Here is a 25,022-nt window from a genome sequence, read left to right on the forward strand (position 1 = left end):
CTCATAACACAGTCTTTGCAATTTGTCTTGTCTTATCCCTTACCAGTTAGTAGGTGAGACAGCAACAGCTAATGTAGGACACTGTCCCTCCGACATGCACACCTCCACATCGAACACCAGTGCTGACTCCTCTGGAAAATCAATCTTCTCACTCTCACCACTGGGCCCATAGCGTGTCCAACCAACCTCCCAGCTCCATACCCGTGGCATGGGGAGGAGTTCGGCCTGCTGCATCTTACTAGCAGAGTCAAGGTAGGGAAGACTCTGATTCTGGGCCAAGAAACGAAAATGCTCATCAATATTTTTTCCATACATTTGTGGAAGCTTAAGATTCACATTGGGCAACAGTGAAGTTTCCTTTCCCCACAGCTTGTGTTTCTGCAGATGTCCAATGCTGCGCTCGACATCTTCTTGTCTATACTCTGGATTCAGCCCTCGAAAGATTTGCTCGTGCAGGTTCCTTGATAACATCTGAATGTTAAGGGGGTTTAGGCGGGTCTCTGTAGAGTCCTCGACCTGCAGGGAGTGAGGCTTGGTGGAGTAAAGAGAGCGCTGACAAGTCCATTGTGGCGAAATATGAGTCCTCCGCAGAGGATAGCGCAAGACATGCAGCATCACCTCATGAGAGCTGGAAGATGTTAACACAATATTTATGTCAATAAGACGTAAAGGCCCAAATTGTGCCTCTTTAACAAAATGGGACTAGATACTGCTACTGTATATCTATACTAGACAGGTTGCTTCTAGATACAGATCATGAATGTGTGCTGCTGTTTAATAACACTTTTCAGTAGCCTAAATTATCTTGGTGGAAATTCATTTTCTGAGTTTATTATTTGGAGAGTAAAAAAGTTACACGGTTAAAACAACGCTTCAAAAGTTAGAATTCTCCGCTTATTTCTAAGTAATCACTTAAAATGTTGTCACTTTCACTCTGCAGCCAACTTTATTATTAACACTAGGCATCACTTAAAATAAAGTGATGAATAAATGTTAGGCTATGAGGTGAAATTGAGATTATATGGTTAAAAAGAATCGTTTTACAATAAGTGAACGTTACAGCACGTGAGAAAACTGCCAACGTGTTTACCAACACTTCGTTCACCTACAGGTATTCTTGCTAACCTGTGAACAACTAAACAAAACACTAACCAAGCCGTGTATAGCGCGCTCACTGTGTAGGTATTTAGGTGGACTTTAATTCAAAATAAAAAGACACCTTACCCGACGTGTGTTACCAGATGTAACATAAACGCAAATTAAAAAATTCTGTTTAAATATCGCAGCATACCAGCTCACTGGGCTCATGCAATTTACCAAAGCGAGATGAAGTGTTTGGAGGTTGGTGCCCCCAAGCGGCCCGGATGACTCCTTTTTTTGGTAGTGTATAGAAATGACTGTCTTAACATGACGGACGTAACTACTTTTTCGTACCGTGGTCCAATTGCAACTCTTAATTCCTCAAAGTACAAAAACACAAAAATACAAATCTCACATGATTGAAATTGGATTGTGTCGAGAACACAACTACGTGTAGGGCCGCGTGGCCTAATGGATAAGGCGTCTGACTTCGGATCAGAAGATTGCAGGTTCGAGTCCTGCCGCGGTCGCTATTTTTTAAATGTAATTAATATGACTTCCTTTACCGCTGTGTGACAGGCGCCATGTTTATAGATAAGAGGTGAATTTTACCAATGTACCTTGGAACGATGTTAAACCTCGTGAATACTGTGTCTGTGTCGGTCAGCGCTGTGATACAGCTATGTTTTTTTCTGAATTAAATAGTATTTAATTTAGCTTTATACATCCACAGTCAACAAATAGAATTTGTTTTGGTTGTGATAGTCTGAGTGTTGTGTGTTGTCATTGCTTCTTGTCAAATGATAGCGGTTGTCATGGAGGATGCTGAGCTGGACTTTACGCATTACGAGCAGGAGAGGGCGCTGCGTCATAGGTGCGCCGTAGGACATGATGTTAAGATGTCCCGCACATGCCTGTTGTAATAATTTAATCGACATCTGACATCATATCACAATAACATAACTTTATTTGTTTACGTGTTTTGTTTCACTGTCCTAAATACTATGCAACAACTTAATTGAACAATGTTGGCATGGTGTTTTTGTAACTTAAAAAAAACACAATTTAACCTAAAATATTATTATACACTATCAATAGAAAAAGATTATCATCTCTGTTTGTGTTGTGCAGTGCAACAGTGTTGTCTCTCCTTGCTGTACCTCCACCTGTTTCCTTGGCATTTAGAAACTGTGAATTTATTATTTCTAACATGCATTTGATTTCAGACACACCCTGCCTCCTTTTTCTACAGCATGTGTTCTTTGAATGGTTACTATTGTCACCTCTCTGCTCTGTGAGTGGCTATACAGGAGCTTCATACATTGTAGCATCATGTTGTATCCTGATCAACACTCTGCTATCTTTTAACTTTTGATGAGTCAAAGTAAGAGGTCACCTTCCTTGTGTTTACAGACATACTGGAACAATACCATTTAAAATGAATAAGAGGTGAGGATATTTTTGCTCAGCCTAATCATCTGTCCTTTTATTCTTATTCTTCACATTTCTTTTTCTCTCTGACGATTAAAAGTTGTTTCTTGTGTACATGCTATGCATGCAGAACAGATACAGGAAATTACACGAAAATCACAATCACATAGTCTTTTGAAGTGTGGTGTTGCTCTCCAAATGGTAATTTTTTTATGCTTCAAGTAGGGACAGAAGGTTGGCCTCCAGAATCTTATGCTGAGACAGTACTTCCTGCAGGAATTCAAAGACTGACTGCACCATGTATCATGTACAGTTGTTCTGTTAACATTTTGTGACACTTTTAGTTGAACTAGTGTTTTTAAAATGTGCATACCTACTACTAATATAGCTTTGATACCCATTAGGAAAACTTTTTATTGTAGAAACAAGACGCAGATGTTGTGTATTGCATGATTTGAAAACTAAAAAATAAGTTTTATGTTAGAGTTAGTCAAAGAAAACCCAAAATTTGATAGCAACTACTTCAAAACCTTTTGGATTAGGTGGTATGATTTTTTTGTTTTTTATTTAATAATATTTGCAGCACTGGCAATGAATTCCGACTCAAATGCATTTTTTTTATTTCTCTGTGATTCTCATAACACATTATGGTGAAGAAATTTGGCAAATTTGCACCAACCAGACTGACCAGGCTGACAGTTTTAAAATTTCCCCTAAATCAAGCTTATTGCACGCCAAGATAACAACAACCATCAGGGTTCATCAGGGTAGTACGTCTAAAGTGGAAGAAATAAGTACCAAGAGACAATGAACGAGTCAAACAAAGTCTAGTTTAAACATATAGAGTCACAAACCTACTGTTTGCCACAGTGGAGTCTGAGTCTATGTGGCATTCTGGGTGTTACTTCTATTATTTATTTTATATACAGTGAAAGAAAGAGAGAGAGAGAGAGCGAGAGAAAGGTGGGGGGGGGGGGGGGGGGGAGAGAGAGAGACAGAGAGAGAGAGAGAGAGAGAGAGTGCATTATATTCAGTGTCTGCGGCTCTTGGTCGTGGCCCCTGCGCTGCCAAGGCCAACACTTGCCACAAACGCCTCCGATCTCTCAGAGATCCTGTATTTGTAGAGAGTGCTCACACCTTCTTCGAGCACACAAGACCAAGTGAACAGAGGGGAGCGGGAATTCAGTTATGATGATTCAAACACTAACTTACAACCATAGAATAGTACAGTATGTAAACATAAATCTCTGGATATTTAAAATAGAGATGTGTGAAGTGGAGCTGGATTCTGGCATAAAATAAAAGCATGTGGCAAGATTAAGGCCAGATTATAATTTATGTCGCCCAAGGCGACTTTTAATTTTTAGTTTTAAGAAAACCTGGACAAAAGTGGTAAAGGAGACGTAGAAATCATAGCATAAGTCAAACTCCGTTTAAGGATGAAGATGATGGGATATGAATGAAAGCTGCGACAAGTTATTAAAATTACGTTAAGGCGAGACTAGTCGCAACAAAAGCAGAAAGAAAAGCGAAGAGTGAGTCGTCCAGCTCAGCGCATTCCGTCTTTGGTAGCAGCGGACTCTTTGATTGGTCAATTCGTCGCCGTGGTCCTGGCATGACGTCAGTGCGGGATCGAGCTGACAGTAGAGGAAGCGCGTACGCTGGAGAAGAGGCAGAAGCTGGAGGACCGAGGATGAAAGTGGACGCATCTGAGAAAAGCATCGCGGACTCTCTACGAGGCCCCTGCAGAAACGCAGAGAAAATCAGCCGGAAAATTCACAAATTGAGGACATTTCTCTCCAGAACCTGCTTTGCCTCCCAAACAGGTAAAAGCATCATTCTGGAAATAGGATTTGCACGCACAGTAAGCCATCACACTTACCAGCTTTGGGTCTTGTCATGCCTTGTTCATGTGTCGCATGCAGACAATTTAGGGACATAGCTTATGCGTGTTCAGTTCACCGTGGTTTGTTTTTATGCCAGCGATCTAGCAAAAACGCCCTGACGTGGGATTTAAAAACAGGAGAAAACCTCCTCAAACAGAAAAAAAAACGGAAAAAAATAGAGAATATTATATCACGCTCTATTATTATAGCCAGGAACTAATTAGTTTCTGTAATAGCTTATGCGGATAAGCCCAGTGATGTGAAATAGTCTAGTTTTAGAAGAAGTAGGCCAATCACAACTCTCATTAAAAGTAGGGATTCGTTGCCCCCATGAGCCCCAAAAAGCCAAGATCAAATTAAAGCATCTTAAAAGCCAGTTTCATTTTCACGTAGTCGATTTGGAGAAGAGTCAGCTGTTGATCTTGGAGCTTCAGCAGTCCTCTTCCTAAGGCAGCCTCATGGTTCAGGGTCCTGATCCTGCTCTCAGGCCGCCTGGCGTTTTATGGGCATCAAGTGAGAAATCAGGCTACAGCTTCTTAATATTATATCAACTTACGCGTGTAGAAGGAAATTACGCTTTGTGAATCTTTAGCCTTTTAAAATATATCGTTTTTTTTTACCATTGTAATATATTGTTGTTAATTGTATAAAAACGCAGGGCAGGTCAGCATTCAGTGGTGCCCTGAATAAGGGGAGGATACTGCAGGTCTGGAGAACACAGGCCTACAAATTAACTGTACTGCTAACTGTATTAACTAATGGATCAGTGTGCAAGTGGATATGTTTGACTGCAATTTAACCCGTGAAATGTGGCTGGATGATACACAGTGGTCCTTTGTCAGTTTAACATTACCAAAAGAGATAAAGTCTGTCTGGAGATAAGAGCAAACATTTGACACTTTTGCTTCGTAAATTATTGCTTATTTTCTAATCGAAATTCAGTCGGGTGTTTACTGCAAAAGCTGTGAGCCACAGGCCCATGTTCAGTGTGAAAACAAACCAATGCCTTTATTTCCTTTTTGCAGGATGATTTTCAAAGGCAGTTTAATATGAAATGCACATAAATCTAAAGTGAACCGAATGGGCCCAAAATTATAATTATTATTTATCACGGATATGTGAATATCTTTGCATGGTTTAAACAAGAAACAGTTGTTACTTTTAATACATTGGACACATTTATTTCATGTCTGCTTGTCGTCCGCGTTCCGTGCTGGGTTGCATAGCTGCAGCTGTTTACCCGGGAATTAAAAAAAAAACATTACAAATGAGCAGGAAAAACTATGTTTTTTAAAAATATATATATTATAGGCCTACTAATGCATCCCCACCTGCTTTCAGATCACGGCACGTCGTGTGTACACCAGGAGAGTCAGAGGAGGTCTGTTTTTGTCTTTGGTTATCTAGCTGTATGAGTGTTAAATACCTGTCATAAAGCTAGATAACCGAAAGTAGAAATGACTTCTGTAACGTTGTAGTCATTCTCGCAAGACAAGGAACACGGCGAGGAGCGTTTGGACTATCACCTTAGAGAGGTAAGAAAATGCGCTTTGTGCCTTTCTTGACTATGGTGAAGAACATTAAAATGTGGGTGGTGTAAAAACGATGTGTGGGTTTTTCTGTAGGAGCCAAACAGATTTTTTTCCTCTTATATAGGATACTTTGTTATTCTACAGAGGCTGAGGCGTCCAGACATGTTTGTTTTGTGTTATTTTGAATCACACTTCAGTTTATTTTGAGGATTCATGATACTGAGCTGAATTAAATGACTGCAGCCATTGTTTTATGCTGGTTAGTGTTGCTCAGGTCCTGCTCCACGCAGTGCTGAATAGTGAACAGCTCACCCACAGGGTGGTGGGGACCAAGAACTTCTAAACTTTCTCGACATCGACCACCCCCAGTTGGACTGGCATGACTCCTCATACCAGACTATATGCAATTTTCAAAGCAGACCTTTTGACTTGTTTTAGCAAGAAAAGTGAATGTGTCACCAGTGACTGTGCTGAATTTGTCACTGATGCAGCTAAATGCTATTCAGCCACACATTTTTTTATATACAACTTTGGCTTTCTAGTATGACTTGTTTTAAGTTAAAAAGGCAAATCACATCAAAGAGTGTTGTTTCCTGATTCCCCCTGATCACCTGTAAAAACAGTGTTGATAAAGTTATACCGGATTTGCAGGATTTCTATCAGGGATCCTGAAGCTACTCCACTGCTCCTATTATTTGTATACTTTTATACTTAAAAGTATACTTTTATATTTAAATTTTGGATTTTACACTCCACTCTTTTATTAGTTTGGTCATTTCTATTTGTTTAAAAATGACAACGCACCTTTAAGACTGTAATGTTTTGTTCTGGCACTACTACCTCCAACAGTGCTAATAATGCAGTTGAGTGGTGTAACACCCTACACACACACACGTACTCACACAAGCACACACACAGGGTTAAAAAAACACTTGGCATCTATATTACGCTATAGTGAGTCTTGGAGGCTTTGGGATACATTGTGTTTTGCCTCAATGAGAAGGCCAGGGCCATCCTGTAGACAGGAGCTGAACTTTTCAACTTGGTACTTCAGTGCTGTGTGGTGCATACGCTCAGCCTGGAGAATGCCACTAAAGCTTAAAGTGCACCAAAGTGAGATGAGTTTTCATTCACTTTGTTAACTAGCTATTGCAGCAGAGCTTGCTGTCAAACCAGGCTAATTGCTTCGTTTCACAGCGAGATATTGGATATGTGAAAAGGCCGTGGTCCAAGTCTTTTCCTGAGCATCCTCTGTTTTAAGTATTGTGTGAATATGGCGTGCCTTCTTAATAGATGGGAATAAAAACACTTATCCAAGACATTGTTGTTTCATCCTGTATATGTCTGTAATGATTCTTTTTGTGCTTTTACCGTAGCAAAAACACACGCATCCATGCACAGAGAAAGACCAAGGGGAATGGCCTTTGAATGACAAAAGCTGGCAAAGAGATTTAAACGTTTGAAAACCACACCTTGGGGTGAGTGTGCAGTAATACTGAATTAATGACATGCCATTCAGCTGTACTGATAACTAAGTATGCAAAATTTACTTTTAATGTTTGATTCCACTATTTCCCCTTGTCTATCTTTTAACAGGCTTTTGATAAACAACTCAGGGATTCCTGAAAAGAAGGTAGAACCATTATTAAAAGAAAACAAGAATCGTGGGGGGAAAGGGGGTTGGCCCTCAATTGTCGCCTCCTCCTCCTTTCTCCCCCTACCCTCACCCTTTTTTTACCCAAGAGCCTCTAATGCCATCTGTACTGCCAACGGGGGACACTTCTCCCGTGCCAGGATGCGGACAAAGACCCTGCTGGATCCCTGGAGTATGGGCGCGCTCAGAGGAGCCATCTTGGGAGACGTTGCCACGACATCTAAAATGGCTGGGCTGGCATTTGAGGTGAGCTGCATCATGGTTGCCTTTTGGGTACCAGCGGTGGGCAGGAGGTGCAGACTGTGTTTGTGTGATGGGGGCAGGGAACAGGAGGAAGGACAGCAGAAAGAAGAAGAGTTTCCCATTTCCTCCCCAGTCACACATTGCCTCTCCCTTTTCTCTTCTATCTTCTGCTCCTGCTAATTAGCAGTTCAGGGGTGATGTGAAGGGGGTGGGGGGTGAAGAGTGATGGTTGGTGGTGGCGGGAGGGGGGTGCTGGGTAACAAACAAAATTAATGAGCTGGCACTGGTTGAAGGAAACCTGCCATCCTCTCTTGTCATGGGGCTTCTTTACTCTCTGATGCACACACAAGGCAGTGGTGTGTGCATCGTTTCCACCTGACAAGATTAATTCTTGCAAAACTGCTTTTGTTATAAAATTCACATTACAATATTTTGTACAGTTTCTTAATGACTTCAATGTGCTGATTCTCTTTGGTGAATTTTACCTCGAGCTGATTGAGATTGCTGGGATAATTTCCCGTTTGGGGAATCACAGCAGTGCTTTTAAAAGTAGAAACATTATGACTTTAGATTTAAGTTTGTCTATGAAAAAAATATATTTTGGCTTGCAAAGTACTTCCTTATGTGTAATAATATCTGTGCTAAATATTGAATGTATTTGCTTTTGGACACATATATTTATATCAAAGTACCAACTCTATTTCACCTTAATTAAAAGTGGAATACATAGATGTTTTGTGTGAGGATCAGAACTGCTACAGTAAATGTATTTACAATTAGCTACAGCTACTAAATTGTGCATATATATAACCAAGATTTCACATGGGATCTCATATCTTTTTAGCCATTAGGTCTAAGCTATTTGATATCGATTATAACTCTCTGCAATGTAATAGTGCTGTAACAGTGTTAGAAATCCAGACTAAAAATGTCAGACATGACCAAAATGTCATATTCGGCCAGAGTGACAGAGACTGCCAAGGATCAAAGCTGCAACTCTTTACCAGCTCCATCCCTATAACCTCACACACAGATCCTGAGAGCGCTTCTTGTCATGGCGTAGAGCTGTCCCCCTCTCTGCTGGCTTTGGCAGCAACCTGAAGCAGAAAAGAGAGAGATGTGAGCATGTGTGTCCAGGGCCAACATGTGCAGCTGCAGTGCTTGTGTGTTAATGAACAGTGCCGTGCGTTTTCAAATTATCATTCAGCCCTGCTCTCGCACTCTCTCCCCCCTCAATAGCTGTTTAGTGCCCCCCCTCCCGCCCTCCAAAAAAGCCTGCTTTCCCACCATTGTGGGAGCTGGTGCTGCTGCAGGCCCGGGCTGGGGGGCAGGGTGGGAAAGATCCTCCAGACTAGACATGAGCAGATGCCTGAGACATTAGACTGTCGTGCGGATCACCGGGGTCGGGCGAGCCGCTGTGTTTTAATGTGTGCAAGTGTATGTGTGTTTGATACGTGTGTGATGGCTGGGGGGGTGGGGTGGTGGTGGTAGTGGTGGTGGGGGGGTGAGTTAGTCCAGGCCCTGGAGTGCCACCTGACTGTTCATTAGTCTATTCAGCCTTCTCTGCATGTCTGAAAGGCATGGAGATGCTGTTTTTTTCGTGCTAAATGAGAAGGATTTTACTGGCATCAGAAATGCATTCATACATGATAATGCATATGGCAGCATGTGCTCAGGCCTATACCCTGCCACACTGTAGATCACGGTTTAACATCACATTGTGTCACAGCTGTAATGCAATGACGTTTCCACCCCACAAAGATGCATTTTCACACTTTCAATCAAGAATTGTATTTTATTCAAGAAATAAATGTTACTGTGTGTCTATCATCAGCCATGTTCTCCTTTGTCTTTTCTCATTGTACAAGCTCTAATTTGTCCTTCATACAAATAGGATCTACACATTTGTCTCACTTTTGCATTGTAAAAAAAAAAAACAAGGCACACATAAATACAATCTCAGAAGATAGTTGTTGGCACGATGTATCACTGCAAACGACTCAGCTAAGACCATGGGTGTGCCTAACAAACCAAATGATGTAACCGGCGGATAATGATTATTAATGAGCCTTATACTGTATGTGTGCCTCCACGAGATACAGTATGTACAGCATGTACAGCCCACATGTCAAACGATTATTCCCTCTCTTTATTCACATAAAAGAGTCAGAGCTGTCTTCATAATTGCATTTCTGCTACTCATCTGTGATATACAGCGCATTGCTTCGGGCAAATTTGACAATGAGAAAGAAAGGTGAGGGGGAGCAATTAATCTTGTAGGTAGTGTAGCTCGCGCCTTGCTACATCTCTGTTGCAGATCTCCACAGTCCTTCTGAGAAAACAGAGACGCAAATGAGGGACAAATGAATTGGTTGAAGACTGGCTTGTCAAAGAAGGGTTAAAGAGAGTGGAGACAAATGTATATGCGTATGTAAAGAAAGCAACAGAGGTAGATGTAGCACGTGTGCAGCCATGTTGGAGCCACCGGTGTTACCCCTGCATGTTCTGAAGTTAGCATGGATTAGCTTGTGCAGTGCCATGCTAAAGCAATTTGCTGCCGCGAGGAGCTTGGCATGGAGGATTAGTGTGTGAGTGTGTGTGTACAAGAGTAAGAGGTCGATCTGCAACTGTGTGTGATACCTGCAGCAGACGACACAGACAGCATGGTCAAATGAAGCCATCAATACTGCCTTTGCTCAAACGGACAAATGGACACACGATATTTATTTGTCTCATCATTACTGAGATCCTCTTAGTTATTGCACCACATTGGGGGAAATCACACGGAATGATCACATGGGGGCTCAAACCTTTAAGTTTATCTTGAAATGTAGGGTCTTATAAACCTTTTGATCTAACTGCTTAAGAGTCTGTTTTTAATCAGCTCTGAAACAAAGAGAGTTTTCAATCCAGATTGTCTGAAACTGGACAGTGAGGTCAGCAGCTTTGACACAGTGTGAGCAGGATTTAGTAGCTGGACATCTTTGAATCTCTGTGAACTCAATAGATACACTAACTTAAATGTTCATTCACCATTCTTCAATTACTCCTACTTGTACGTAACTTTAAATGCATTTCCTTTCAAGGAAATATTAGAATATGGATGATTACCTTTCCCTCTTCTTTCCCTCTTTCTCTGCTATTCATTATTAACCATGTATTGCTACTTCTATGTGGGATTTTCGGTGCAGGGAAATTATAATGTGTGACATGATGAAGTGACAGTAGCCGGTGCTCACTTCCCAATTCTGTGTGGGTGCAGCAGCGTAGCCATAGTAGCGATAAAATGTTAATGCCATATAGCTCCTGGGTTACTCTCCTCACTATGTGTGGACACTATTAATGTTTTAATGGCTCTGCTGTGATATATATAAAGCCCAGCTCACGGGCTGTCCATAGTCTTGGATGAGGTCCAATGTGGGTCAAGAGAGGCTCATTGGGTCTCTTTAATGCAACTTTGGCCGAGACTAATCTAGCACAAAGCCCAACGTTAAGTATCTTAGTGGAAGATGTAGAGAAGTTTCTACATCCCGGGCTTTTCAGATTATGTCTGTTGGCTGTGGCATCCCTGAGTAGGGGTCCCGTATGCTCCAATGAAAGTAGGGGAGAATTAGGTGACTGAGCCCTTAATACAGTGGCCCTTTGTAATCATATCAGGAGCAGATGAGGTTGTAGGGTGAGGAGAATCACAGGGAATCCTTGGCGTGACCTCTTTTTTGTTCATGTGTTTTATCCCACTGGTGTTCTGCATGAATCCTGTACCAATGTGAAAAACGTGAAAAAGGGAGCAAAAGAGAAAATATTCAAGTACAGTATATTTTCATCCATGCTGTTGCATCAGATAGATGTACAGCTCTACTGCGCTGTTAGAATCGAGTCAAGTTCAAGTTCAAGAGTGGAGATGGTCGGAGACTTTAAGGTGTCTGTAGCCACAGTGGAGGAGGAGGTGGTGGAGGGTGGTTGGGTGGTACATAGCCTTTGACCTCTGTTAGGGTTGCTATGGGAAAGAGGCCGGCCGACTCAGTAATGTACAACTGAAAAGGCCGAACTGTCAGAGCTGTCCAGTAGATGTCAACCCCCCACCACACACACACAAACTTCACATTCACACATACTCACAGATGGCACTGGCCAGCTTGGATTGTTAGCTGTGGGAGAACACTTTATGTTCATCAGACGCTGTTATAATTCATCCAACCTTTAGAGTTGGTCCACACTTCTTTGTCTGTGCATTGTGTTGAACCACCTCTGTCTCGTTTTTTAGCCTCATCCTACACATCTGAATGCCCATTGTGTGTTTGTGTTTGTGTATTGTGGCCTTATGGGCTAAAGACTGAATCCACACGTGTGAGAACATAACTAATGTCCCAAAGAAAAACCTTTGTTTTCCTCCCACATTGTACGAAGAGAAGCTTTCTTTCTAATTCATTTAGCCAGAAGCAGCAGAGACAAAGAGCAAATGTATAGCCCGTACACAAAAAACTAAAATGTACTATGTCTTCCATTTAAGTAAAATTATGTAACACACAAAGTGTCTGCTTGTCAAGGGGGCAACTCGCAGTTTCTATGGCAAGGTTGGTTACATTTAAATTCCACATTCCCACATTTCTCTTTTCTGTTATTATGCTGTTTGGATAAACTACTGGTATGGTCCAACAGATAAAATAATGTGTGACACAAGGTAACTATACATTTGCTCACTTTAGCATAGCCAGTGTTCAATGATTGAGTTTCTGTAAGTGAGAATGTGCACACAATCCCACTGATTGTAATATGTGCATGTTTCCATGCCCCTTCTCCCCTGTAAATGTGTGCAAGTGTGGCCTCATTTAAGGCTGCATTTATTCAGGGGAGGGGTCCCAGCCCCACGAATAAAAGAGTGCGTATTTGCATACGCTGCATGGTGTCTGCAGAGAGGGAGCAGTCAAAAAAAGATATCAGAGGTGGACAAAGAGAATGAGGACAAATCCTTCATTGTGGGGATGGTGGGAGAAAGGGCTTGTCTGAATTGGGGAGTGGGTGAAAATTGACAGAGAAAGAGTTCGGGCTGGTTCCCTGTGGGGATAAAAGCCTTAAGATCCCTCTGTCCATACAGCCTGAAAATGGGAGAGAAGAACAACATGCAGAGCACAGGGGCCTATTTTTACAGTGCATGAAAAGGAAGTTTGTTTTTCTGCAACATTGCTTACAATTTCTGATGTACAAAACTAAAACTTGTGTACAACAGCAAATTCAGTTCTGTCAAAACCTACTAACCAACATTTTGGGTAACCATAAGTTTAATAACCTTAGGTTTGCAAAATTATTATTGCATTTTATATACTTGTCCTTAAAATGTATCTCCAGAGACTCACTATTATATGATATTACTGGTCTGTAGGGGGTTCATTTCCCCTTTTTATGGGTTGTTTTCCCTGTGGCCCATTGTTTTCTTAATCTCTTTTATAGCAAGTGTTTGCTGTTTTTGTTGACCGGCTCAGCACTTTGCAACCTTTATAAATAGAGGTTTTAATTATTATTATCCAAGAGAAAGTTTTTCTTTCTTTCTCTTTTTTGTTTTCCTTCTTTCCAAAAATGGGATTTTTTTTATTACCTGCAAAGTGGGTGAGTTTAATTGTCATGCTAATGATTCCCTCCATCATTTTCCCTCAGGACTGAACAGGATCTCTGAGCTTCTCTGGACTCTGCAGGAAGCTTGCTTTGGAACGAGGAGATGGTGGTTTAAACTCGACAATTCATCATCACATTTTTGTTTCTCACACCACAACATGAACTCAAGAAGTTTTCAGTCAACTAAAATCAGCAAAAGCAGTCCCATGTTAAAAGACTCTACAAGAGTACTGATATGCCTGTTACCCTTGGAAATTACTTTTTATTTTAAGATCCTGGATGATAAATGAAGTGTGTTTAATTTTACATTTTTTCAATTGTATTCTTTAAAACATCCTAATAAAAAACATAAATATTCCTATCTTGTTCTTTGTTAATACTTACACTATGTGTATTTTCTATGCCTAAGCGTTTTGAAATACTGAATTAATAATTGTTTCCTCATGTGTGAAGCCTTGGCATAAAGACGATAAATGTATGGAAGTAGGTTTAAGTCTACTGCTGCTGGTGACACATTTGAACTAAAAGAATATAAAAATATGATCATCTCTTGCTTGCACTTGCTTGCAGTTTTTTATTTATTATTAGAGTAATTTATTTTATTTTGATGATCAATTAGACAAAAACTTAAATAGTTGTATTTTTAATCATAAGAAATGAAATTAAACTGCATTTAAGTGTGAGTCTGCAGAATTGTCTTTTTTCTTTTTCGTATTTGTGCGAGTGTGTGTGTTTGTGTGTGTGTGTGTGTGTGTATGTGTGGATCGTGTGTGAAAGCGTCTTTACCCCGCATAATGTTTTAATTAGATGAGGCGCACAGAGGGACGCGTTTTGAATCAGTGGGAAAGAGAAAGTTCATCAGCCACAAAACTCAGTGGACAAAATGACCCTGTCCGCTATCAAAATATAAAGACTAGGTTTTGGTCATTGTGTTCATGTTTTTTTTTTCTTTTTTAATTAGGGAAAGGTAAACAGGTATTTTTAAACAAGCGTTAAAGAAGTGTTTTTTTTAAATACTGTATTATTACAAAAAGAGAAACTTCCTTTTCAAATCTATATATAAATTATGTCTAAATATTATTGTAACGCGATGTTTACGTTAACTACAACAGGACCCAGTTTTAATGATTAATCACGCTTGGGGATTAGAGGCCGTGCTGGTGTCACTTGGACCTCAATCAGTAAATGTCCGACTGATCTGTGTCCGGAGTCAAACAACAGATGGACACGCGCGGGGTTAACACGGGATTATTTCCGTCTCTTTGTGTTGAAACAAGCAAAACGTTCGGAAGTGTCAGAAAAAGAAAAAAAAAACCCTGGGATGTCTATGGTCCAGGGTCTTGTGTTTTCCTCTTTAGAAACATTAGTATGTATAAAATAAGGGGACAGGTGAATTATGTTTTCAATGAAAACTTGTTAATTCTAATATTTTTTAACTGGAATTTATTTTGGACAGTGTTTGTACAGTAGTACTGTATTAAATACAAAAGTAGTTAAATACACCACCAATACAACTTTTTCTCAATTGTATATAACAGTGTAAATGTATAGTCGTTTTGTCATGAGCGGGGAAATTAGCAATAAAAAGATCAATTTTGACACTCCAATCTTGAAAAAAATAAACATACATTTAAAAAAAAACATTTCAGGTTGGATGCAGATATATACACCGAACATATAGAGACAACATTAACAAAATTGAAGAGAAAAGGAAGTTGCGCAAATAAAATGATTCTCAAGTGGCAGCAGGAATGTGGCTCACGGAGGCCTATTCAGGAGTCAGCATGTTTTCAGCCCATCCAAACACTACAGCAGCTGATTTCAGTGATTAGTTCCCCTCTCTGGATGAATAGAAACCAATTAGTGAAATCAGCCTCTGTAAAGACTGGCTGGAACGACAGACTAAATGTTCAAATGATTTTGTAAAAATCTGTTACACTGGTGTGATTTCCCATCATTAAAAAACATTTCATATTCTCCTGGATTTACCCCATGTGCCCTGAAAATGTGCATGCTTTATGTGTCTTACTGCAAACAAATTTGAGAAAGCTCCCAGGAATAATCATGACAGCTTCACTGACCTGGAGAGAAGTAACTGGCTGAAAAAGTTTGTTTGGTTAAATATTGCTTTCTGATGAGTGTTTTGTGAGGTGGGGCAGCTGGTCAGGGACCTGTTGTTCAAAGTGCCTGCGGGTCAGCAGAGATCAGGTGTCATGATCTGGACAGTCCCCCAGAGGACAATAAACAGGCCGGAGAGATGCTGAGGTCAGGAGCCGCCTGAGCCCGAGCCAAAGGTCAAGGGCGGCTAATTAAGTGGCTGTTTCCTGTTATTCCCCAGTGACCACTTGACCCCAATGGACAGAAAAATACACGATGAAGTAAATGTATGTGGGAAGTTAATAAATCCTGTCAGTAGAAAAGCCAGTGACTAAAACAGCAATTGGTATAAAGGGAGGAAACTCAAAACAAAAGCCTGCAAATCTCTGAGCTTCTTCAACAAACATGTTATAACTAGATTTTGATACAAGTCTATAGATGTAAAGAGGAACAGCTGTAGGACTTTTAAATGAGTAATCCCACACCAGAAGAGAGACTAACAGAGGTAGGCCCTCACAGCTCGAGAACTCCACACATTTTGGAGGGAAAGTCAGTACGAGCTGTTTATGCCTTTCTAGCCACTGAAGGAGCCTTTAGCATAAGAAAGAAAAGGGGGCCTGTGAACTCCACTGACACTGACCCTTCTCCCAGGATGTGAATAGCATCAGTAAAGGGCTGGCCGGCAGCCTTTCAGGCAGACCTGAAACCCTCGCCTAAACTCCTCATCGTGGCTGATTTAATGTATCCTACATGTTCTTCTTCATCACCCAACCCCACTGCTGCTTCAGAGGAGTCGTGCTGCAGCCATTTACTGGAGGCACGCACCCTCCATACAGCCCTGCCTCTGGGCCCCAGCACTTTGGGAAGTTAGTGGAGCTGGTTTGAAACAACAGGAGGCCCTTTCTCCTTCCAAAGAGTTTGGGTCTCTTCAAAATCAATTGGTTCCTCTTCTAAGGAGCTGATGCTTAAACCAAACTATTTTGGATTCCTCATGCTCTCAAAAGTGTATAACATAAAATAATCTCTACATACTTTACTTACTTTAACAGTGTACGGTTGTTTTACTTTACTTTATCAGCTAAATCTCGTGTCACCTAAAATAATCATCCCATATTAAAATAACACCTTGTCACTGTACATATACATTATGCAGTAATATAAACATAACAATGTTTCCATAATAATCTGTCATTGTCATACTCAAATGGTTCATTTCTCCTGATCCTAATACAAATTATCTACACCATGGCTATAAGTTTAAGTTTTCGTTAACTGTGTCTCTGTCAATCAGTGCTGCAGAGACAGCACCAAGTAGAAATTGACCCTTGAGCAATTGAACAAACCCACTGACCATCATTCAGTCCACGATCCAACTATGAATGTTTACATACTTTTCCTAAGCTTAAGCCCAGTGTAACATCACTACAGATCCAATATGGAAATGAAGCTTTCAGTGACTCTGGGCTTTTAGCCTGCATACATCTAATTGTAGGAAATAAATACTGATACACTTTATGAAGGTATACATACAGAAAGCAAACAATATTAAACCTTAGAAATTATTAAACCTTCCTATTAATTATTATAGTTCTACTATGGATTAGATTTTAGTTCCTTATAAAGGGGTAAATGTGACTAACAGAGTTTTTTGTTTTTTTATCAAAAACGCGCGTTTTCCGTTCTCATTTTGCATTGGCTGGAGGTTAATTAACACCTTTGTATTTGCGTCTTTCTATCCGTGTTTTCAGCTGCAGAGCGCCTCTTGATTGGTGTTTGATGGCATCAGTGCAGCGTGCCCCGCCTCCCGCTGCAGCTCATTCACGGGCTGTAACACAGATCCCCGCTGCTGTGATGAACCACAGGTCCTTGGACAGAGAACCTGCACCGGCTCCGTCTAGTTTTTTATTATAGGGCTCATAGATTGTCAGGTGCGATTTTAAATGGTATCTACTAACATTAAAAAGAGAATAGAGGTCACTAAAGATAACTGTAATTTTATAATCTTTTTTATTTTAAAAGCTCAGGACGGGATGGTACACTTGTCTTGTTAAAAACTGTTAGTGCAATAAAAAGGACAAAGAAAAAGAAAAGAAAAAGAAAACAAAGAAAAAGAAAAAAGAAAAGAACGAAAAAGAAAATAACAACAAACACGAACTGTGCACGTATTAACCAGAAATCCCAGGTTTTTATGTAACAGTATATTTTCATATGTGCATAAAAAAGTATTTCTTTCGACAACTTTGATTATTTTAAAATATTTGAGAACAAAATGAAAACATTCATTTTCGATTGATTTCTTTTTTATACATCCGTGGTGTTTATGGATTAAAACGCAAATTAACCTAAATTAAACGCAACATTTTAAAGGACAAATGATTGAACTGTTGAAAACCTCAGTCATCTCGCTATGGCAGTTAATTGTCCAATAGTTAAATAGAGAGAAGATAGATAGATAGATAGATAGATGGATAGATAGATAGATAGATAGATAGATAGATAGATAGATAGATAGATAGATAGATAGATTCTATCTATCTATTCTATCTAGATTCTATGTAGATCTGACTACATCCAACATGTAATTTACACACCCAAATCCAACATAGTGATCTTTTAAGAAGCTTTGTTCCCCTGAAAACAAGGAGTTAAAGAAAAAGTGAAATTAGTTAATAATCTGCAGGCGGAGGTTTTGTGGCAAAAATGAAGAAGGTGTTTATTTGTTAGGTCTGTGCAGAGAATAACACCAGACTGATTCCCCACCAGGTCACGTAAAGGAGGAGAAACAGCTTTGCGTAAACTTGTGTTTCCACACCACGTGTGGAGACAATGTAGAATGTAAGACAAACTGTACAGTGACTTCTGTCTTTTTTCTGAATGATGCTGCACATCAATTTCCAGATTGTAATGCAGATTTAAAAATTCTATGTCTATATAATAAAAACACTATGGAGTGTATTATGGCCTGTAATACACTGCAAAATACCTTATTTACAAATGTATATATCTTGGGAGAGGGAGAAAAATCTTGGGTCTTAATGAGTTAATCTAAGAATATTAATTTTCATAAAAACAAATGCCTTTATTAGTGTACTTCACTTGACTAAAGGTTTACGTTTTAGGAATAAAGGGATAAAAAGAGTGATGGTATGTGAGAGAAAGAGAGATAGTTCCATATTGAGACACAAGCAGCGCTGTGCGCATGCTCACATGAACAGTGGAAAGGCTCATCAGAGCTGCACACTGTGTGGGTTGGCATTTTTCAAAAAGCCACGTGAGGCTGCAGTTGTTTGCTTCTCCCACAAATTTGTCATGACGTGCTGGTAGCTGGGCTGTGATTGGATGAGGATGGTGTGAATTGGCAAAGGTGAAAGGTGAAATGTAACATGGCTGCTTTACTAATACAGCTGCAAGCTGATTCTCAGATTAGCATTTTAACCACTGCTCAAACACTGACAAAAACACATATTTGGACCATGTATTTCCTTCCGTTTATTTTTATTTCTAAATCACATTCCTGATGGATGAAATGGAGAGAAGCAATAAATGAAATGAAATCAATTTATCTTCATATCTGATGACAGTAATGTCCATTTCTCAGAGGCCGTCAGGTTCATCTCCAGAGGAATTCAAAGCCACATTCCAACAGGCTGATTTTAGGGTGATTTACCATTCAGCATTTACATGGACACAGGGGATTCGAACCGTGTCTGATGTGGGGCTGCTGTGTTAGCCTTTGACCCCAGACTGTCAGGGGGGCCATGGTGACGGAGAGTCAAGGTCAAGGGGAACGGAGGGTGGAGTGGGGATGGGCGTGGGCAGCATCTGACGAGTGGAAGGCCTCCCTGTCTGGGAGGGCAGAACCCAGACAGTCCCAGACGTCTATTTTAAGAGAGACAGTGTCATGTGTGAACCCCTTTAGATCCCTAAGTCCTACCCTGTCTGTTCCAACTCACCTCTGTGGCCTTGGACCTGGAAACAGAGCCCGCTGATGTCTAGAGACTGGCGGGGTGATGGTTCCCACACTGGAAGACAAGAGACACAAATCTGAATATCACTAATTCTTTAGACTTACAAAGCCTCAAATTTCAGTTTTAATTTAACATATGCTGTCTCTGACAATTGTTCTGTGACTCTGTCTGTTCTTTATAATGTTTATTGTCCATGTTCAGTTTCAAACAAAAACCACAACTGTACATTTTTGTTTGTTGTTATCAAGCTCTGTCATTATAGATATACATTATTTTTAGTAACACAGATGCTTGTATATTTTAGACTATGTGCAAAATGTGCATTTTTAAAGTTTTAATACTGTTTCCGGTCCATTATACATTTTGGGTAGAAAAGAAAGTATTTGCTTACAGCATCTGTTACAGCTTTTTAACTATTGCTGATTTTGATCACGATGTCCTTTTGTTTTTGATTAATTTTAGCTGTTGTGTTTTATTTTTGTTATAAGTTGTAGAAGCTAAAACGGAGACACATTCTTTGTATGGATACTTAATAAAACAGAGTCTGATTCTTATGTTAAACCAGTGGCTTTTGAGCTCCTTCAAAAATTTATTTTTTATTGGGATGCCTTTAAATAATCTTTTTGCAGTTCCATCTAACATCTCAGATAGTTTCATTTGAATAACTCTTGGAGTCCCAAAGAGATCAAAATGTATACTTTTTTCAAAAAACAAATATCAAGGGATTTCCAGAAAATAAAAAGAAATGTGTGTGTCTCCTCTATGTCTCAGATTCATTTTTTTCACTTGCTGGAAAGGCCTGACTCCTTGTTTGGGAACCAAAAGACTAAAGCTAACACCATATAAATAAGTTAAAGAAGTTAAATTAGCTCCACTTCAGCAGCAAATACAGCTTCTGCAGTGACACATCAGCAAAAATCTACAATTGACATATATCTTAGCAGAACTGCTTTGATGGAAAATTGTAATTTTCATTACCTGGTAGTAATGTGCTTTATATAAAGGTCACTTTCCATTCTGTAGGCTACTCTATTATGTCATGGAGTGTTATTATATTATGTTATTTCCTATTTTAAAAGTATTGGACATAAGATAATTTGTACTTCATTAAGAAGTCCATGCTTAGTACATGTGCACTTTAGTTTCACATTTGTCCACCTGTGAACACTGTATATTGCTGTTTTTTTGTCCTTTCGGCTTATCCTGTGAGTTCAGAGTCGCCACATCAGATCATTGTCCGCATGTTGATTTGGCGCGGTTTTCATGCCGGATGCCCTTCCTGACGCAACCCTCCCCAATTTCTACCAGGCTTGGACCGGCACAGCACAGTTGGGGAGGGGAATGGGCTGTTAGGGGTTCAGTGTCTTGCCCAGAGACACTTCGACAATCTATGTTAATTTCAGAATTAAAATTATTTTTTTTAAACCTATTAGTACTTTCACATTGTTGTACTGGTACTACTTTACTTTGGTAAATTGTCCGAGTACTTCAACCTTTGCCACCCAGGTTCAAAGGCAAAAACACCACAACACAATAGATTGTTACAAGGTGATTAAACATTTGTCTTAAGCAGAAGCAGCTCCCTCTGCAGGTAAGAAGCTGAGCCACTTTCATAGTGGCAGAAACCTATACACTACATCCGCAGAGCCCCCTGTTCACCCTGTCAAACAACATAACCTGTCACACACACACACACACACACAGTCATGGTCACGGATATAAGGCCCCCCAGACCTCCCGGGTGATCTGCAGTGGAGCGTGTAGCCACCTGTCAATCACCAGATCTCGGCCGCCTAAGAGAGACATTTCGTCTGGGACAACAGCAGCCCGTCCCTCCCCATACATTCGGCTTCCCCTAGCAACCATCGCCGGATGACTGAGAGGCTTTGTCCCCTCACAACAGGAGTCCACCATTGAACCCAGAAGCCCGGAGGAACCAGAATTAGAGGGTGCCAGAAAGGGGTCTTTTCTGTGAAACGAGGGTGAAAGCTCTGTTCTTGTCCTCACGTCTGGGATTCATATCATGGGCTTGAATGGTGTCCCCTCCTCCTTTTAAATGCTGGTGTAACGGAGCGAATGAAGGGGCTAGTGGTGAGCGGATAGGATCATGCTTAATCTGCTGTTCCTCTCCACTGTGGTCCGATAGGGACACTTAAACAACCTCTGTGGACAGTTAGTGGCCTGGGGAGGCCAGAGGGGTACCCGAGCTGAGAGGCTGCAGCTAACACAGGGAGGAAGAAGTGACGGTGGTACTAGTGGAAAATGTAACCACATAATTTAGTCAAATAAAAGTACCTGTACAACAATGTTAAAATAGACCACTTTAAGTATAGGTTCTCCATATACGTAAATTGTATTTAGAGAACCAAAAGTTATTGCTGGCTGGTTACCACAGTAACTGATTCTATATGACATTATAAGACTGTTAATGCAGCAGCACTGGTACATAAGCAGCATCATTTTTGCTGATGTAGTTGGTCAGGGTGGAACTGTTTTTTTTTTATACATTACTTAAATATTTTATTCAGACATCCCCAACTAAAAGACTTGCCGCTCCAGTGGTTCCAGTGGTAGTTGGACCCAGCAGGTATTCAGAGAATTTACTTTTTAAAAAAAGAATGAATTCCAGTGTAAAAGTCCCCTTTTTAAGTGGAAGTTCTGCTGTCATAATATACTTAAAGTACAGAAACATTAACTATAAAAAATAAATAGTGCAGAACATTCTTTCACCATCTTGTGTTTCTATCTGTATTGTATTGATTATTATGATGCATTTCATTATTGTAGCTGGTTAAGTTTTCAAGCTTTATTTGCTGATGGGATAAACAGTGTGTCATGTGCAGCGCGCCTTTAAATAATAATTAAATGAAATGCAATAAGAAAAAAGGTAAAACATCCTGAGATGTAGTGGAGTAGAAGGACGCAGCATAGTTTAAAAATGTGATACACATTACCTGAAAAGAATCCCAATCCCGGCTTGGAAAATTAATTTACATTCAGTTACTTCAACATGTGAACCAGAGGAGCTGGGGGATTGAGTCACTGACTCTGCTATTGGTAGATGACCCATACTACCCCATGAGGCACAAATTAAATAAAATTTAATTAAAAATAAGTTAAAATCTGTTTGAGACATCTGAAAATGTGGCCGTAACGGAAGACTCTCCTTTGTAAAGGATCATAAGCTGAAAAGGTTGCATGCCAACGGTTTAATATTTTAAACTATTTTGTATGTTTAAGTTTATGATATATATATATATATATATATATATATATATATATATATATATATATATATATATATATATATATATATATATATATATATATATATATATATATATATATATATATATATATATATATATATATATATATATATATATATATATATATATATATATATATATATATATATATCTTGATGATGATGAGGAGGAGGATTGAAAGTACAGTATGTGGCAGTGTGGTAGTTGCCAGGACATCAAGAAGACTAAATGCTCAAGGCTTTGTAAGTCAGATGCACCTGCTGAGAAGTAACCTTTAGGAGACACAGCGGCTGCCCAAAAACTTGAGCTGATTACTTTCAGAGAGAAAAGAGTAAGGACTTGAATAGTTTATGAACAGTTTTATGGACTTGTGGATGCTTCAGTGGGGGCTTTTACTGCTCTCTTTATAAGGGGTTGAACATGGGTCCCTGAATACACCTCTAACTACTGTAGACCCTCATTACTGTAAAGTGAATTCAGAGGAGATTTTTACTAGAAAGTGACTGACACAAATCTGTCAACTGCAAGATTACAACAATCAGCTAAACAGACATGCATCAACACAATAACCGCTGGACATTTTATGTTGTTTTCTTAGAATTGTGGTTAAAAATAAAAGAACAAAAAGCCACAGCCAGGTGCTCTAACACAACCTCCCACGTTGTATTTAGCCTCCTCACATTCTATACATTTTACGTTGCATGTATAGAAGATTACAAACTAATCTCAGTCTACAAACAACGTGGCATGCAGGGAAAACACGCTTTTCCTGGTACGGTCTTTATCATTAATGAGCGTCTCCATAGCCCCCTGTACGGGCACATGTTTTGTGCAGCTCCCATTCTAAGCTCTCGTCCCTCAACCTCTTTCCCACCCTTTCCTTCCCACGACCTGTCAATCAAAGATCATGATTGAGCCTGGATGGCAGGCAGTCAGTCATCAGCAATGAAAGTGAGGCCTAGCTCTCCGTCCATACCTCCCCCTTTTCATGCCCCTTTGCCTCCTCAAGTCTTTCGTCTTCTCTGTGGCGTCTTGGCCCCCCTCCTTCCCTGCTAGCCCAGCACACTTTGTGTTTTACCTTATGGAAGTCACATTTGCAGTCAGTTGCTTTCCAAAGAAGGGTAAACTTTCTCAGACATGACTATCAGGACACCATAGGGCTTGGCTCCCTCAGCCTCAGAGTGTAAGGCCTGGTATCATTTAAAAATAAGTCTGATTTAGTTTTAACAGGCCTCTGCATTTGCCCTTTAAGTGGCTGATGAATAAACATGAGTAGAGTTGGGACGGGAACTGCATGGATGAGAAGAGGCCTGATTTGTGTGTGTGTGTGTGTGTGTGTGTGTGTGTGTGTGTGTGTGTGTGTGTGTGTGTGTGTGCGCGTGTGTGCGCGTGTGTGGGTATTGGGGGGGTATCGAGGGCAATGTGGGAACCTTTCTTCCCAGCAGGGCTGCATCTCCTTTAATTGGAGCAATTGTGGTACCATTACCTCCTTTACTCAAACACGTTACTGATGACAAAAGAAAACAGCACTAAGCCTGCCTTTGTTCGCAGGGGAGACTGGGTGAGGAGGTGGATTCTTGCTGCTACTCGTATGGGAATCATCCACACTCTCGCTATCAGCTGCTGCTGCTGCTGCTGATCCTGCTACTGCCTTCAACCCATGAAACACCACAGCCAGGTGGACGGAGCCGCATGGACATTACAGCCGTCACCAGAAAATGATGGACAGATTTGCTGTATATCAGACACACAAATAAGTTGTGTGGTGAAATTGGATTCAATATATTTTTGGACAAATCAGGCATTATGTTCCATCTATCAAAAGATTATTCCCAGGGCTTTATTGGTATGCAAAAATGGCAACAATTTATAGCATATGATTCCACAGGAATTCCAGGGATCAATTTTAAATGACTGCCATGCTGTGTATATGCGCAGCCCTGTCATTGAACTTGCTCTTTTGCTACTCTTTGACCCAAGGTCAGGATGATGAGGCTGGTCTTTGGTCACCAGTGTCCCGCGAGAGCAATAAGGGTGGGACCTTTACCCTCAGTCTGACCTATATCTCTGATCTATAAGTAAATTTTCTACAAGTATGAATGCTAAACATATTTGATTTGTTAATCGGTTATAGGTATATGATGCATTTGTAACAGTTTATGAATAATTATTTATTAATTTTCAAATTTACAAGGCCATTAATAAACATTTCATTTTTAAAAAATAAGCATATTACATGGCTGACTGACACC

The 25,022-nt window shown here is 40.1% G+C and overlaps 1 protein-coding gene, 1 long non-coding RNA gene and 1 other non-coding gene across 4 annotated transcripts in view; 2 read left to right on the plus strand and 1 right to left on the minus strand.

Moving 5' to 3' along the window:
- The window catches only part of polg (polymerase (DNA directed), gamma), a 15,245-nt gene extending 7,465 nt beyond the window's left edge, over positions 1–7,780 (minus strand). Inside the window, exons 1-3 of one of the 2 annotated variants that reach the window (XM_067501679.1) lie at positions 7,668–7,780; positions 6,979–6,985; positions 44–531 (exon numbers count right to left, since the gene is read on the minus strand). In XM_067501679.1, the coding sequence (XP_067357780.1) occupies positions 44–531; positions 6,979–6,985; positions 7,668–7,780 (608 nt within the window). Of the gene's footprint in view, positions 1–43; positions 629–1,224; positions 1,328–6,978; positions 6,986–7,667 lie in introns of those variants that run through there. The other variant, XM_067501678.1, reaches the window with a different exon arrangement.
- On the plus strand, positions 1,538–1,610 carry trnar-ucg (transfer RNA arginine (anticodon UCG)). Its single transcript has one exon. It is a non-coding gene; the product is annotated as a tRNA-Arg (tRNA).
- Positions 4,192–13,794, plus strand: LOC137125742 (uncharacterized). The gene is made up of 5 exons (XR_010914191.1): positions 4,192–4,337; positions 5,739–5,932; positions 7,306–7,407; positions 7,526–7,829; positions 13,479–13,794. It is a non-coding gene; the product is annotated as an uncharacterized lncRNA (long non-coding RNA).
- The last annotated feature ends 11,228 nt before the right edge of the window (positions 13,795–25,022 follow it).

This window comes from Channa argus, chromosome 4 (genome assembly GCF_033026475.1).
Source record: "Channa argus isolate prfri chromosome 4, Channa argus male v1.0, whole genome shotgun sequence".
In the NCBI taxonomy this organism is placed as follows: domain Eukaryota; kingdom Metazoa; phylum Chordata; class Actinopteri; order Anabantiformes; family Channidae; genus Channa; species Channa argus.